The sequence below is a fragment of the Esox lucius genome, chromosome 11 (genome assembly GCF_011004845.1).
Source record: "Esox lucius isolate fEsoLuc1 chromosome 11, fEsoLuc1.pri, whole genome shotgun sequence".
In the NCBI taxonomy this organism is placed as follows: Eukaryota; Metazoa; Chordata; class Actinopteri; order Esociformes; family Esocidae; genus Esox; species Esox lucius.
Genome location: NC_047579.1, coordinates 48,643,449 through 48,657,242, shown reverse-complemented (window position 1 = coordinate 48,657,242; position 13,794 = coordinate 48,643,449). Strand labels below are relative to the sequence as shown.

General features: G+C 43.1%; 1 protein-coding gene across 4 annotated transcripts; it reads right to left on the bottom strand.

Moving 5' to 3' along the window:
• Positions 1–1,422: 1,422 nt before the first annotated feature.
• gucy2c (guanylate cyclase 2C) lies at positions 1,423–13,499 on the bottom strand. 4 transcript variants are annotated; one of them, XM_013135950.3, is made up of 28 exons: positions 13,433–13,499; positions 12,873–13,203; positions 12,636–12,748; positions 10,844–10,911; positions 10,361–10,579; positions 10,035–10,153; positions 9,756–9,852; positions 9,573–9,654; positions 9,293–9,428; positions 8,385–8,473; positions 8,148–8,265; positions 7,882–7,963; positions 7,678–7,780; positions 7,389–7,451; positions 7,212–7,283; positions 6,492–6,596; positions 6,179–6,265; positions 5,806–5,938; positions 5,536–5,673; positions 5,169–5,257; positions 4,985–5,076; positions 4,603–4,761; positions 2,968–3,160; positions 2,630–2,804; positions 2,318–2,416; positions 2,086–2,180; positions 1,925–2,001; positions 1,423–1,812 (listed from the first exon to the last, which is right to left on the bottom strand). In XM_013135950.3, the coding sequence occupies exons 2-28, from the start codon at positions 13,078–13,080 to the stop codon at positions 1,611–1,613; spliced, it is 3,213 nt and encodes a 1,070-aa protein (XP_012991404.2). In that variant the 5' UTR covers positions 13,081–13,203; positions 13,433–13,499; the 3' UTR covers positions 1,423–1,610. The 4 variants fall into 4 exon arrangements, with proteins under 4 accessions (XP_012991404.2, XP_010895036.2, XP_010895037.2 ...); XM_010896734.3 differs by having other exon boundaries at positions 8,385–8,470; positions 12,873–13,490; XM_010896735.3 differs by lacking the exons at positions 8,148–8,265; positions 8,385–8,473 and having other exon boundaries at positions 12,873–13,490.
• Between the last annotated feature and the right edge of the window lie 295 nt (positions 13,500–13,794).

The following is a 13,794-nucleotide window of genomic DNA, read 5'->3' as shown; positions in this document are numbered from 1 at the left end:
CCCAGAGGCACCTGAGACTCGATCCAAAGCCAAGCCAGCTGTGGAGACAGACTGTAAAGCCGCAGCGGTGCAGAGCGAGAAGGAAGCCCCTCCATCCTGTTGCCATCTGAATGGTGGGCCCCAGACATATTTCGGGCAGGAGGCATCCACCTATAACAGAGCCCCAGGGTGTGGCCCTCTTGGGGAGGTCGGCAGCGTGTTCATGTGCAGCAGTCAGAGAGAGCATGGGATCCCACTTCCTGCCACCGAGCTGGGAGATGCTGCTTTAGTGACCACCAAGACTGTTCAGTGTTATGACTGAGAGGGAATTGTTTCAACGCGTAAAACCACACAACCATTACCTGGTACCGGACAGACATTTGAAGTTTGTACATCTGTGATGGTGAAAGTATTGTGAAGAATCTGTAAGGCAATTGTGTTTTATGCTGCTATACTTCTATATTGTCAAAGACAAATGAGACACATCTGAGTAGATTGGTTTAATTCCAGTAATAATCTTTTATAGGATATTTTTATTTTGTGTGGACTTCGCTGGTAGTTTAAGAAAGCTAGTATTATCTGGCCAATCATATGGCTTTGTATTTGTGTCTGACATAAACAACAGCTTTTCATAAGTCATAAAATCCAAAGTGATTAAAATGTGAATCCTGACCAAGTTTTTCTAAATATTACATTAAAATGAGGAATAACTTAAATGTACTTAATAATCCACTTCTGTAGCCACAGTAAATGTAAAGGCAAATCACAGCTGCTATTTACTTGGGAATATATCTGACACATCACAGTCAGCAAAACACAGTTATTAAGGGGTTAAAGTATGATACCCAAAGTCAAATGCATGCATTCATACATACAGTGAGGGATTCTTTTTTTTTTATCCCCTGCTGATATTGTACGTTTGCCCACTGACAAAGAAATTATACATCTATAATTTTAATGGTAGGTTTATTTGAACAATGAGAGACAGAATAACAACTAAAGAATCCAGAAAAACGCATGTCAAAAATGTACATACATACGTACCATTCTCATAAGTAAGATGTAAACCGATTTCAGAGATGGAGAAGCAAGGACTCTGGTTGTTTTCTCTGTTTCCAGTAAATTATTTTGTGTCAAGTCAGTGGAAACTAGTGATTGTGGGGCTTTAAAATTCTGACATTTATTGCCATTTCCAAATGCTTGTGTTTTTATGCTATCACCACAAAATGTGACGTTTGTGAAAAAGGAAAGCTGTGCATATACAGCTTTTTGGTATCATGTTTCAGTTATATTTACTGATATTAGTTTGAATACATGTTCATTGTTAATGAAAATGCAGCAATACTAATTTGTCTTCTTAAAATAGTGGAGCATCATACTGCTTCACTGATTCTGCCTAAAGCATCATTATTGCAGTCTATGAAAAGCCACCCCGCATTTAGCTCTTGTTAACCAGAAGAAGAAAAAAAAACATTAGCTCAAACCAGAAAGCCCTATCTTGTACACAAAGAAACATTCGTAAACAGCCAGGTTTTTCCTCATATTACATGGCTACAGGTGAATTCCGTGTCGCCTTCTGATGGAGTGTAGTGTCTCTGTAGCTCCACTGGAGGCAGTAGAGTTCCGTGATACTACAGGTAAGTGTTGGGGACATCCGTGACGGCCAGGTGCAAGTACTCCGGCAGGCCGTCCCCCTGGCTCCCACTGGTGTCCCTCCTCCTGGCTCTAGTGGAGAGAGTCTTCCTTATCAGCCCCTCGGGACCCGGTTCTCTGTTCTCCAGGCTGGATATGATCATCTCAGACAGGTCCTGCTGCAGCCTCACAAAGTTCTCACTAAGAGGACCAGCGCGGAGAGGATGTTGAGAAGGACGTATTTAACATACACAATGCTCCATATATGGGCGATGGAAATAGTCGGATTGCCAGGTTAGACGTTTTTACTCACGCTGTTGGGGGTGTTGGCAAGTTGTATTCTGTCCCTGCCACCCCTGTCAACCAGTATGTCATCTCCTTGCCTTTACCCTGTGAAAAAGAGACACATTGCTGGCGTGGTTCTGCCCTCTGTCCTCCTAAAACGGCGCTGTAGCCCCACGAACGCGCGCTTACCTTCAGGAAAGTCTCTCCTCTCCGCTCGTACTCAAACTTGCAGTCTGTGCGTTGGAGGATGTTAATGGTGGACTGGCTGACGTGGATTCGCAGCGCTGTGGAGGAAACACGGGGAAGGGTCAACCTATGGCAAATGCACACCGTCCTAACGGATCTGTGTCTGTACTGAGGGAGTCCGTGGCTGTCTGTGGTCGCGTCGGATGTGTTGGTGTCTGTGTGGGTCATCTCTTACGCAGGCCTGTGGACTCCATACGTGAGGCTGTGTTGACGGTGTCTCCAAACAGACAGTAGCGTGGCATCTTGTTCCCCACCACGCCCGCGGCACACGGCCCTGTGGACACACCCAAAAACATTGACCCGGCTCAAAGGCGCCGTCCGCTCAAGAAACAAACCTTTCACACTACAGGGTTCATATAACACCTTTGACTGGTTTAAAGTTAGGATTAGGCTGTTCATAGAAAGGTTGGTACTTTTGGCCAACTGCATGATGTCACAAGGCTAATTTGATTATGGACCAGTGACTGTTCAGCTGGGCCGACGGTACCAGAGTGCACTCCGATGCGTATCCACAGAGGTATTCCCGGTAAATGTTGCAGCTGGAACGTCCCCACGAAGGCCAGTATGTCCAGGGCCATGCGGGCAATGTCCACTGCATGCCAGTTGCCATTCCGTCGCGGCAAACCTGACGCCACCATGTATGCGTCTCCGATGGTCTCCACCTGGCCACGAGACAGAAAGAGACGACGTCCCCCTGAAATGTTATTTTAATACAGCAACACCAAAAACTCCTAACTGCATTCCCTCAGCTACATAACACGGCAGTAGGACAGTAACACTGATTTCATCTTCAGTGCGAGAACCGGTCTGGACAGTCCGAACTACCTTGTATACGTCGTGGTGGTCCAGGATCCCGTCAAAGTTCTTGTAGATGTCGTTCAGCATGTCCACCACCTCCATGGGGGTGCTGTAGTGGCACAGGGTGGTGAAGCCCACTATGTCACTGAAATAGACTGTCACCTCCTCAAACAGCTCCGGCTCCACCCTGCCCGTCTCCTTCAGGGAGCGCACCACCGGGCTGAGGAGGGGAAGCATGGGAGGTTAGGCTGAGCAGCTGCTTGCGTGCAACATCTCGATGGTGTGTGATGCTTGGGATTCATTGGTGAATTAGCGGGGCCATTCGAGTTAATAAGAGTGCATTCTCCTCAATGGAAATAGGCTGATTTGGTTGCAGAGACAAGCTGCAGTTCTTTGGCGATACATTTGAAAGAATGTATCTGTTACAATCACCCACAGTCATGCAGAAACAGACGCAGCCAAATATTTCATAATATACTGTAATATAGGCACCTTGCACTTCTCTTTCAGGCTGACTAAGTGTGTGAAGAAACGTCACTCATATTCCCTACCACCCACCTTTTATTGAATCCAAAATGGTTTCTTTTTCCACAATAAGGCATCAGTCAGACACACTGCCAAATATACCCTTTTATGATCTTGCCAATCCAGGATTATGGCGATTTCGTCAACAAGATTGACACAAAAAAGTTACTCAATTAAATGTAAATTACCACACTGCCATACACTTTGTCATCAGCCCGTTCCTTCAACACTCACACCTGTGACTTTTACCTTCTGGCTACCTAACCCTTGGTGCATATACAACATCAGATTCCAACATATTGTCAAGTCCCTTCAAGGTAATTGCTCCATCTTCCTCAGCTCACTCATTATATGCTATTTCTCTGGTAGATACCTCACACTGGTCACTCCTAAAACAAACAATAATTTGGTTGTGTAAAATATCGAATTTCATTTTTTTGCCTATTACTGTAACAAGCTACAAAATATTTTTCATCACACCTCACAAAATTGGATATCAAAATGTAGTAAAAGCCTGGTTCATTGTGTACCCTCTCAGATATTATATTGCATATGCTAATTGCTGTGGCTTGTTAACTGCGGGTCACCTCATAGAGACATGTTTGTGCTGTGATGGCATCAGTAGTTCGAACCCACCGAGTTAGAGTTCATCCAATAAAACTGCCACTGTATCCAAAATGCACAAAAATGGCCTTTCATTGGACACGCTGTGTAGTAAAATGTTAAACTTACAGCTCCGGAATAAATGAAGAGACCACTGCACCTTTTTCTTTCCTTTCCAAAAAAGTTGAAAAGGAAAGTTTTGAGTGAGGAACAGAAAGGTTCAATTCTCTTAATTTTAACCCTTCAGTTCTTCACTCAAAACTTTCCTTTTCAACTGGAAAGGAAAAGGTGCAGTGGTCTCTTAATTTGTTTCAGGGCTGCATGTACCAATGTATTGATTACCGTCATACATTGTACACAGATTACGTAGAAGAAACCAACATATCCTTTTGTAAGGAAACCAACATATCCTATCTATTTAAGGCATAGCGCTCTCTGAGGGGACGAGGGCTAGGATGTGGACATAGTGTTAAGGCTAATACTAGGGTTAGGGTAATGTTTAGGATTAGGGGGGAGACTGGATGCATGACGCACGCTGGCAGGAGCATGAAGTTGAGTCGGTCGGCTCTGTCCCTCTCGGCTTTGTACAGAGCCGTCCTCTCCTCCACCAGGTGCTCAAGGTTCCTGGAGTACATCTGCAGCCGGCGAATCAGGTTATCCATGTACGTCTCGTTTGCCTGGTTGTGGAGGTTGCTGAAATCATTTGGATGATGGAAACAATAATATGACTGTACGAAACATATTGAACTGGACCGTTAAAGCCAAATTGCTCACAGCTTTTATTTAATCAGGGCAGAATCCAGATTGAAGATTGCTTGAATAAAACTGTCAACCTGCCATGGCTCTTGAAAAAATACATACATCCACTTACACACAAATATTTACACACTCATTTCTAATATAGTACCTGGCTTACCTGAATATTTTACCCAGCAATCCTTCGATCTTCTTGAAATCTGGCCTCTTCTCTGGGTCCTCTTCCCAGCAGTTCTTTATCAGTATGCACAGCTGCAGGATACACTGACAAGTGTTACCAAACACATTTTAACAAAAACCTACAATATGGGTAAACGGGAAATGCAGAATGGGGAATCTTGTACCTCTGATTCATTTTCAGCTGCTGTCTGAAAGTTTAGATCTGGCCTGAAGAAACCAGGGCCACTTGGGAACTGCACCTTTAACAGCTTCTCTGGGGAAAGGAAGGTGAGGGGATAAAAACTGACAAATGTCTCTGCAGCCATGCTCTCATTTACAGTGAAAGTGCTGTATTTCACAATCCCTATCCAGACTCGCTATATTAATAACAGTGATCACTAGTGAGCAGAAGCTGTATGTACATGTAACAGCCAACAGTGGCCACGTTTCATTACCAGGGTGATGTGCAAACTCTAAAAGCTCTGTGTCTTTGACCATGGCTGAACAATGTTCTGCTTGACTCCCCTGTGACTCCAGCTGCCAGAGAGTTACCTGCGTTGTCGGAGCAGGCCTTGGTGAAGAAGGGGTTCTGCCTCATTATGATCTCCTGAGAGATAATGGCAAAGCTGTAGACGTCACCCTTCTGGGAGATCCCCTGCTTCCGTAGGTGCTCCGGAGCTGTCCACAAATCTGACAGGAAGAGGTTCCCGGAGTGTAACGTCAAATCACTTGGCCGGTAGAGGCCCGGACCAATTGCAGTGGTATATCATGTTCGGGTGGCGTGAATGTACTTTTAAGGGAAAGCCAGGGAAAGGGGTTCACCTTTGCTTGGGCTAAGGATGGTGTTGCACCCAAAGTCTGTGATTTTAACCACCATACGGTTGTCCACCACACAGTTGGAAGACTTCAGTCGGCCGTGAACTTGAACGTTGCTTGAGTGGAGGTAGGACATGCCCTGAAACAGTCGCTAGGTTGAATTATAAATACAACGAATAAAACATTTCTGTAGATGTTGATATAGTTTTTGGTACGTTAATCCGTATAGACATTTCAAAGTGGACATTTCAAGCTTCAGAAGGCTTTAAATATTGAATAGGTTACAGTTTGTGAAACAAACCAAATGGTCAAATTGAAAGCAGTGCATTTCTCCACCATAAACACACAACTAGATTGAAACCACACCACACAAACGTACCTTAGCTATGTCATACATGACTGATATCTTGAATTCTAAGTCCATGAAGGATTCTTCTGGATATGAGATTTTATCATTCAGGACATACTGTAAAGATAGTAAATTAGAGAGTTTATTGCAGTTCCGTTTATGAGCAAGTGTTTTTGTTTAGGCCTGTTTTTACAACAGTGATTGTGGCCCTGTCGGTATAGGACTCCTGTAAATAATGTGTGTAAACGTCAACGGCTTATCAATGCACAATAAAGATATTTGGTTGGAAGTAGGCCACTTGTTCCCACCATAAAGCCATGCTCTCTGTCAAGTCTCTCCTTACCCTCAGGGATCCCCTCTCACAGAACTCAAACACTCCAAACACGCCATAGTCAAACTTCACTGTGCCATAGAATTTGGTCAGGTTATAGTAGTCAATATGCAGGAGCTGAGAAGTGCAGAGAGACAAAGAGGAAGTGGAAGACAGAGAAACAAAAGAGGCTGAGGTTGGATACCAGTGTGAAAGAGACATGTCATGGTGAGACATACTTCCTGATACTCATGTATGCACTCTCATCATCTGCAAAGCCCCAAAATAAATCTGTGTTGTTCACACTACATCAAGATAAGGAAATATGTGATTGCCGCTAAAATCATGCCAGATTTATATTACAAACACTAGATTAGAGGACTAGATTAGCATGTGACTCTATGATAGAGGGGGGGGGGGTCTTGAAAACCTAAACAAAGGCCAAAGTGACTGGTAAATATAGAAATGCACTTACTAAATATCCGTTGTGTTAGCTTCTATTTGTACTATTGTAGTGGATAACATGGTGACACAGACTGAGATGTTGCCATAGTCAGTAGCGGTGTCAGGAATGTTTGACTGGGGGAGCTGAGACCAGGCTAAGACAGGACTAAGTCAAGGCGAAGGGGTGCCAGGCTTACTCTTGGGGGTGCTTTAGCCCCGTCTCGCCCAGCCTGGTGCTGTCAATGGTCCCAGTCTTTGGCACTGTGACCAAGCTTTGAGTTATCAAGACTACAGAGGAAAAAACTTTACAGTGTTGAGCTCGATCCTCTGGTTCTCACTGAAGTTGCCGTCTGTGTGTTGCAGCTCCTTCAGAATCACGGGCTGAATGCAATAGACAATCATAAAACTGATAAGCTCATTTCAGCCTTTTACAGTGACGTTAAATCATTTAATGTTTCACTTCATGGACTAAGAGTGTCATGGTACCTTTTTATCATAGCGACCCCGGTGGATCTGGTAACAGCTGTCTTTCCTGGTGTCTTCATCAATCTGATGAAAAGAAAAAAGGAAGTGAAGGTGAATAAATCATCAACAGTATCTAATACCACACAACTGACAGGTGCCTGATTATATCACTGGCTAAAAAATTATAATAACTAAATCAGTGGATTAAAAAGCTTGTATTTACCATGCATTTAGGGACTTTGAGAGATAAACATAAATAGATTAAGAGAAAGCAAAACCATCACGACAAGACAGAATTAAGCGCTCTCACCTTAAGTGAGACCAGGCTTAACTCCTTCCCGTCCAGGGGCCCTATCAGGTCGGGACTGATGTGAGACCACCTCTTTCGGTTCCGACGCTCCTTCATGTTCTGCCTAGTGGCCGTACATAGAGAGGAGCGGAAAAACACGGTGTCAAGTAACGATGCGATTGGCCGGTACTGTGAACACGTGGGTTTGGTGCGTTGTATTTGTACCTGTAGAACATCAGGGCGATGACAGTCACCACCAATATGCTGATACTCAGGACGATCACAATGACATCCTGTGTCGACAGGTCTGGAATTGCAAACAGAAAATAAGCGCCGATGCCACCGTAACCATATCTTCAAACCAGTAATATTACCACACCTTTAAACCACCGTTAGCTCGTCTTCATTAGAACTAACTTAGCATTCCTATTAATGGCCCTTGTGCTAAAACGTAGTAGCCTGTTTCAAGAGAGTGCAGTATACGTTATTACCAGAAGGATTGACTGGTTTGTCACTGGGCAGTTTTGACTCAGGCCAGGTCAGCGATGGGGTGCTGTCCTCCACTCTTGTCTCGTTTAGGGAGGTATCAAACACAAATAGTGTTTTGTACTAGAGGGGTAAGTGTAATGACAGCATTATTGAGCGATCAATGAGGGATGCACTTATACTGTTAAATAGGGGAGGGAGATGGTGACAATCAACCAACAGGTAGTTTGGATGTAGCTTACCCGGTTGTTGACAGTGGAGGTGTAAATCACAGAGAAGTTCACATCCCTGTCCCCATTCTCATCCAGCACATAGTGGCCACCCTGACCTGCTTATAGACAAACAGACAATTGCCTAACCGCAGCACCATTTATCACAAGAAGCTTTTTTAAATCTCTGCTCAACTTGTGATAATGACCATGCCTCATTGCCCAATGGGCTCCCAATGGGCTCAGGAGAGTTGATCAGAAAATGTGTCCTCCTAAGCACATCCTGCCAACCGTTCTGCTTCTTATTACGCAGCTCGCTGGACCAGGATGTTTCCAGCAACTTGAGAAAAGCACTCTCCTGAACTCGCATGTGCCCAACCCACCACAAGGAGTCACTAGAGTGTCATGACACAAGGTGACCCTGTCTGACATTTGACAGATGACAAACCATCAGACTCGATTTCAGAAAGGTTATATTAAAGCCTTTTAGCCGACACTCGTGATTAGAGTGACTAAACGCCCTGAGTTCAACCATTTGTCTACTTTTTGGCCCCTGTGGAAATTGAGCACCATGCGCTACAAATTGAGCTACACAGGATCTTCAAACATGGCTTTCTTTGGTGAATATACAACAACATAAATTGCAAATTTTCTGGAAGGTTAAATGGACAAAATCTTGCTTTAAACTCAAGCAAGGGAGATAGCCATTTACTCCACAGATTACAGTTGTGAAAATGACATCACTGTGACCAAAATGAAAAAGGTTTTGTTCTGGTTTGTGCACGTTGGACAAGAGTGCTAAAGTTTGCTGCCTAGCAGCTTAGCCTTGTCCAACACCAGAACACACAGGTTCAAACCGTTATGCCTGACTTGAAATGCTGTGGTGTTTAGACGGAGCACTGACAATGGGTTGGACCATGGCTCTGGTCGTTATGTCCTACCGTAAAACGAGATATTCCTGAAGGGGTTTTCATCGGAGAGCTCGGAAGCCTTTTGTTGGTTGCTCAGCAACCTCTGTCTCAGCATGTGGCCAAAGAGCAGAACGCCGTCGTAGTATCCCGCCACATAATCATTGAACTTTTGCCACAGTAGATGGGTCGACGTCGGGGATGGAGGATTGGAAGAAATGAGACAGATGGAGAGAAAGAAAGAAAAGATTGAGAGGGGGAGAAGATATCTCAGTGCCAACAGTCGGAAGTCATAAGAACTGAGGACACTTACTGTGTAGTTTCTTTGAGGCAAAGTAAGCACCAGAACATTTTCCATGCCTGGGCTGGCTGTCTTGTTTTTGTAATACTCGTGGCTAGGGAATGAATTAAATGGTTACCAATTTCATTCAGCATTACAAATAATAAACGATGTATGTGTGTAGACAATGTAATAGATTGCCAAAACCAGTCTCACTTATAGACATCGATGAGGAAGAAGACAATTTCTTGTGGAATTGTTGTTTCATTCTTTATAGTGGCGATGTCATCTGGGGATCCACAGAGAATGAATACTGCAAAAACAAAATGTAAATTGGTGATCAATCAATAACATAACTTTGTGATGAAATAACACACCAAATAATGTAGCTAGTTCATTGATTTTGATTCACGCCACTGATACCAACTTTCTATTGGAAAAAGTTTCTGGTGGGTAAAGAGCAGATAAGGTGTGTAAGGACACAGGACTACGCACTATTGCTGTGCCTTGTTTGAGACTCAAGGGCGTCTTTCAGCTCTTTCTTGTTGCGGAGCATCTCCCTGGAGATCGTCAAAGCGAACTGGACCGACTGTGCCTCCAGAGCATTGATGTACCTATGACAACGTCCAAAAGGTAATTAAGCCACGTTAAAGTGCACCCTCAGTGCGACAAAACAACGTTTCTTCCAAGCATCCAACTTACTGTCGGTACGTGTGTTATTGTGTTCCAGTCAATCCAGTGTTGTGCTGAGGTTTCTGTAGTGTGCGTGTGTGAGTGCAGATGGCTGAAATTTCATCTCAAGTGCACAGGTGTTCCCTCACCAGTAGCAGTCCTCTGTTTGGTCTTCCTTCTTGTAGACATAAGCGCTGGCCCAGGACGTCTTCAGTCCACGGCTGGTGAAGTTCCAGAAGTGGACAAAGAAGTTTGAGACCTTGCGTGCCGGGGGCAAAAGGCGTGTCAAGTTGGTCTTGTAGTCGCATGACAAACCAAAGCTTCCTGCAGAGATGATGGGAATTGTCAGGGTCAGGCCAATCTCCACGCTGAAACACACACAAACCGGGAATCAAACACGTTTCCAAATACACAGATCTGTAATGAACAATAATATGATTATTTACGTCACCAGATGGAGCATTTATCACACATGCACCATCTAACTGATCATTTTGCTAAACCTTAATCCATGAGGATGTCAGAAATAGGTTTTTCAACACGTGATTGTGTGTAAGTGTGTTTGTGAGTGTGTCTGTGTGTGTGTGTATTTGTTTTCACATGTGTGAGTTCATGCCAGACAGAGTACTTACTCCACCATAAAGAAAGTGGCAAATGAACAGGAGGGTCCCAGCATGACACATCCCACATCACCGTGAGCCTGGAGCACAAACAGACAGCGTTCAGTAGGCCCTCGTGTGTAACAGGGGAGTTCTCATCTCCTTTCAATTTCTAAATTAATCATATATTTTATAGGCCATTCATCTGCCCAATTTCTATCCCAACTGAACTAATTGAATCAAAGCCATTGATGCCTCATTCAGCCAGCCTTTTGAGTCCACTGGTCCCACTCACACACAGACCCCCCCCCCCCCCCATTCCTTTACTTCATTGTACCTTTCCAGTGTTGAGACCAGTAGACATCCAGCCCCATGACAACCTAACCTGCTTGTCCCTATCTCCTCCTCCCATCTCAAAACTCATCGGCAGATCATCCGTTCTTCACAGAGGGCTCCATCCCCTCTGATTTCAAAACACCCAGATTTAAATTTGTCTCTCCGCTCTCCCAAAGCTGACTCCGTCCTCTGTTCTCATCATCCTAGGTCACCTGCTGCCTTTGACACTGTGAATCATTATTTCCGACAACACAGAGCTACTTTCCTCCCAGGGAAGCAGGCTAGCTCCCAGACCTCTCCATCACAGAAGATAACTCCACAATCTTCTGAACTGGGATGAACCTACAACTTATCCAGAATGCCATAACCCGATGTTAAACCTTTAATTAACTTGACTGCATATAACAATTTCATTCAGGGAATATGTGCACCTTTGAAATGGAGTTGTCTCACCTTGCTATTGAAAGAATAACGCACTAATTATAAGTTGCTCCAGAGAAGAATGTCTGCTGAATAATTAAATTGTAAATGCAAATTATGGTTTTGGTTCCTTTGATTAATTTAAGTGAATCCGGCATGCCATTGTAAAAATGGAAACTTCATCTCCACCTGACATTTCAGACGAGTTATAGTAGTCAAGGCAATTTAAACTTTATACATACATGGGATAATTGATGTTAAACATTAATGTTATTTAATCACACCTGCCCATCTACATTGATCTAAAAATCAGCATATAGTATTTCGAAATCGCACTGGTCTCCTGCAATAGATACAGAGGATCTCAAAAGGGTTTACCCTCCTTGTATCTTCCACTACTTTATTGTTTTACTACATGAAATGAAAATGCATTAAATTAGAGAGGCGAACTAGTTAGGGAGGCTAAAAAGCGTCCTGTGGTAACTCTAAAGGAGTTCCAGTCTTCCACGACTCAGCTGGGAGACACTGTGTAATACTGTGTAATACAGTGTATTACTGTGTAATACTGTGTAATACTGCAACAATAACACAGGTGGCAAAGAGAAAACAACTCACATTAAATCTTAGCTATAGTTTGCCGGGCCTCAATCAAATTGATAATATGTGGAAAGAGTTGAAAACTGCCGTTCACTAAAGGTCCTCATCCAGCTTAGCGGAGCTTGTGCAATTATGCAAAGAACAATGGCCAAAAATACCTGTCCATATGTTTAAAGCTGGGAGAGACCTATCCAAATGGACTCAGGGCTGTAAATGTGTCTCTAATCAAATGTTGACTGAAGGGGATGTATACTTATCCAATCAATTATTCTCTGTTTTGTATATTTAATTATCTTAGATCGATTTAGTTTTTTAATTAGAATTTTCTTTTTTTTCATTGATCAGTTGCAAAAACTCCGATTTCATTTTCTAAAACATTAAAATACATAACATCCCAGGTGGGTGAATCATTGGGAGCCACTGTAATGTCAACAGAGGAATAGATATTACATTCTATAAAAGACTGGCTCACATGTAAGGACTTGAGTATCTCCACTCCCTCACAGGTGCTGCTCCCACAGCCTCCTCGTTTGTACAGCGTTGTGTTGAAACCCTTGTAATTAGCTGTTAATACGGTGTCCAAACCTTGGCAAGGGAGAGTGTTGATAAGGACATGTGCAATAGCTTTGAGTGACAGGTTACAGCTGGATTATACATTCAGTATAGGTTACTTTAAACAGTGTGAATTTAAGAAGGAAAATATCCATACCTGCTGCAATGTTCAGTTTCTCGTCCTCTTTAATTGCTTCTTTGACCACTTCCCTTACAAATGGTAAGTGCCAGTCCAAGGTTTCATCATTCAAAAGTACAACATTCATGGTGTATTTTGGATTTGATTTCAAGCAGTTGTCCAGCATTCTGCTTTCTACAAGTGCTAGAAGTAACACTCCGACGCACAAATAACTATTTGAGTTCATAATTGTGACACAGAACCAGACTTAATTTTAAAAATAGAAATAATACTCCACTATCTTAATCCAGATGTAGAAATCCTTAACATCTTTGATGACACCCACCTGGGGTTTGCAGGAAACTCCAAACTGAAAAGTTAGTAAGTTAAGAATTATTTATTTCAGTTCTTAGACATGCTAAATATATAAAACACTAAGATGGGAGGCAGTCCTGTGAAAGGTTCTACGGATACTGAACGTAAAAAACTTCTACGGAAACTGAACGTAAAAAGGTTCTACGGATACTAAACGTATAAACGTTCTACGGATACTGAACGTATAAAGCTTCTATGGACACTGAACGTATAAAGGTTCTAACCTGTATAGAAGGCAATAGATCCACCATTGCTCCAATGTCACTGACAGCACCTGTAATCCATTCCGTTCCACAGGTTAATGAACAACTACTCAGGTGTCAGATTGTTCACACATAGTGGAGGGGGCAGCTATGCCTGATACCTACTGTGTATTTATTGATCCAGCTTAGTATGAAACTGAATGATATGAACATGTTTGTAAATACGCTGATTGTCGACACTGAGGAATCATTTAGTAAACAAAAAGTCTTATGAAAAACACAATAATTAGTAATTCATTTGTTGTCAACACCTCGATTGTTTTCGTCTGAGGGTCTTTATGTATTCGAGCTTTACCCGTTTTGAGTGTCTTCAGTTAAATATT

Excerpts from the sequence above, each read along its gene's own strand:
- gucy2c (XM_013135950.3), bottom strand. The coding sequence starts at position 13,080 with ATGAACTCAAATAGTTATTTGTGCGTCGGAGTGTTACTTCTAGCACTT. Across the intron at positions 7,964-8,147 it reads CAAACCAGTCAATCCTTCTG|ACCTGTCGACACAGGATGTC; the intron begins GTAATAACGTAT and ends TTGCAATTCCAG. Across the intron at positions 7,452-7,677 it reads TAAGCCTGGTCTCACTTAAG|ATTGATGAAGACACCAGGAA; the intron begins GTGAGAGCGCTT and ends TCTTTTCATCAG.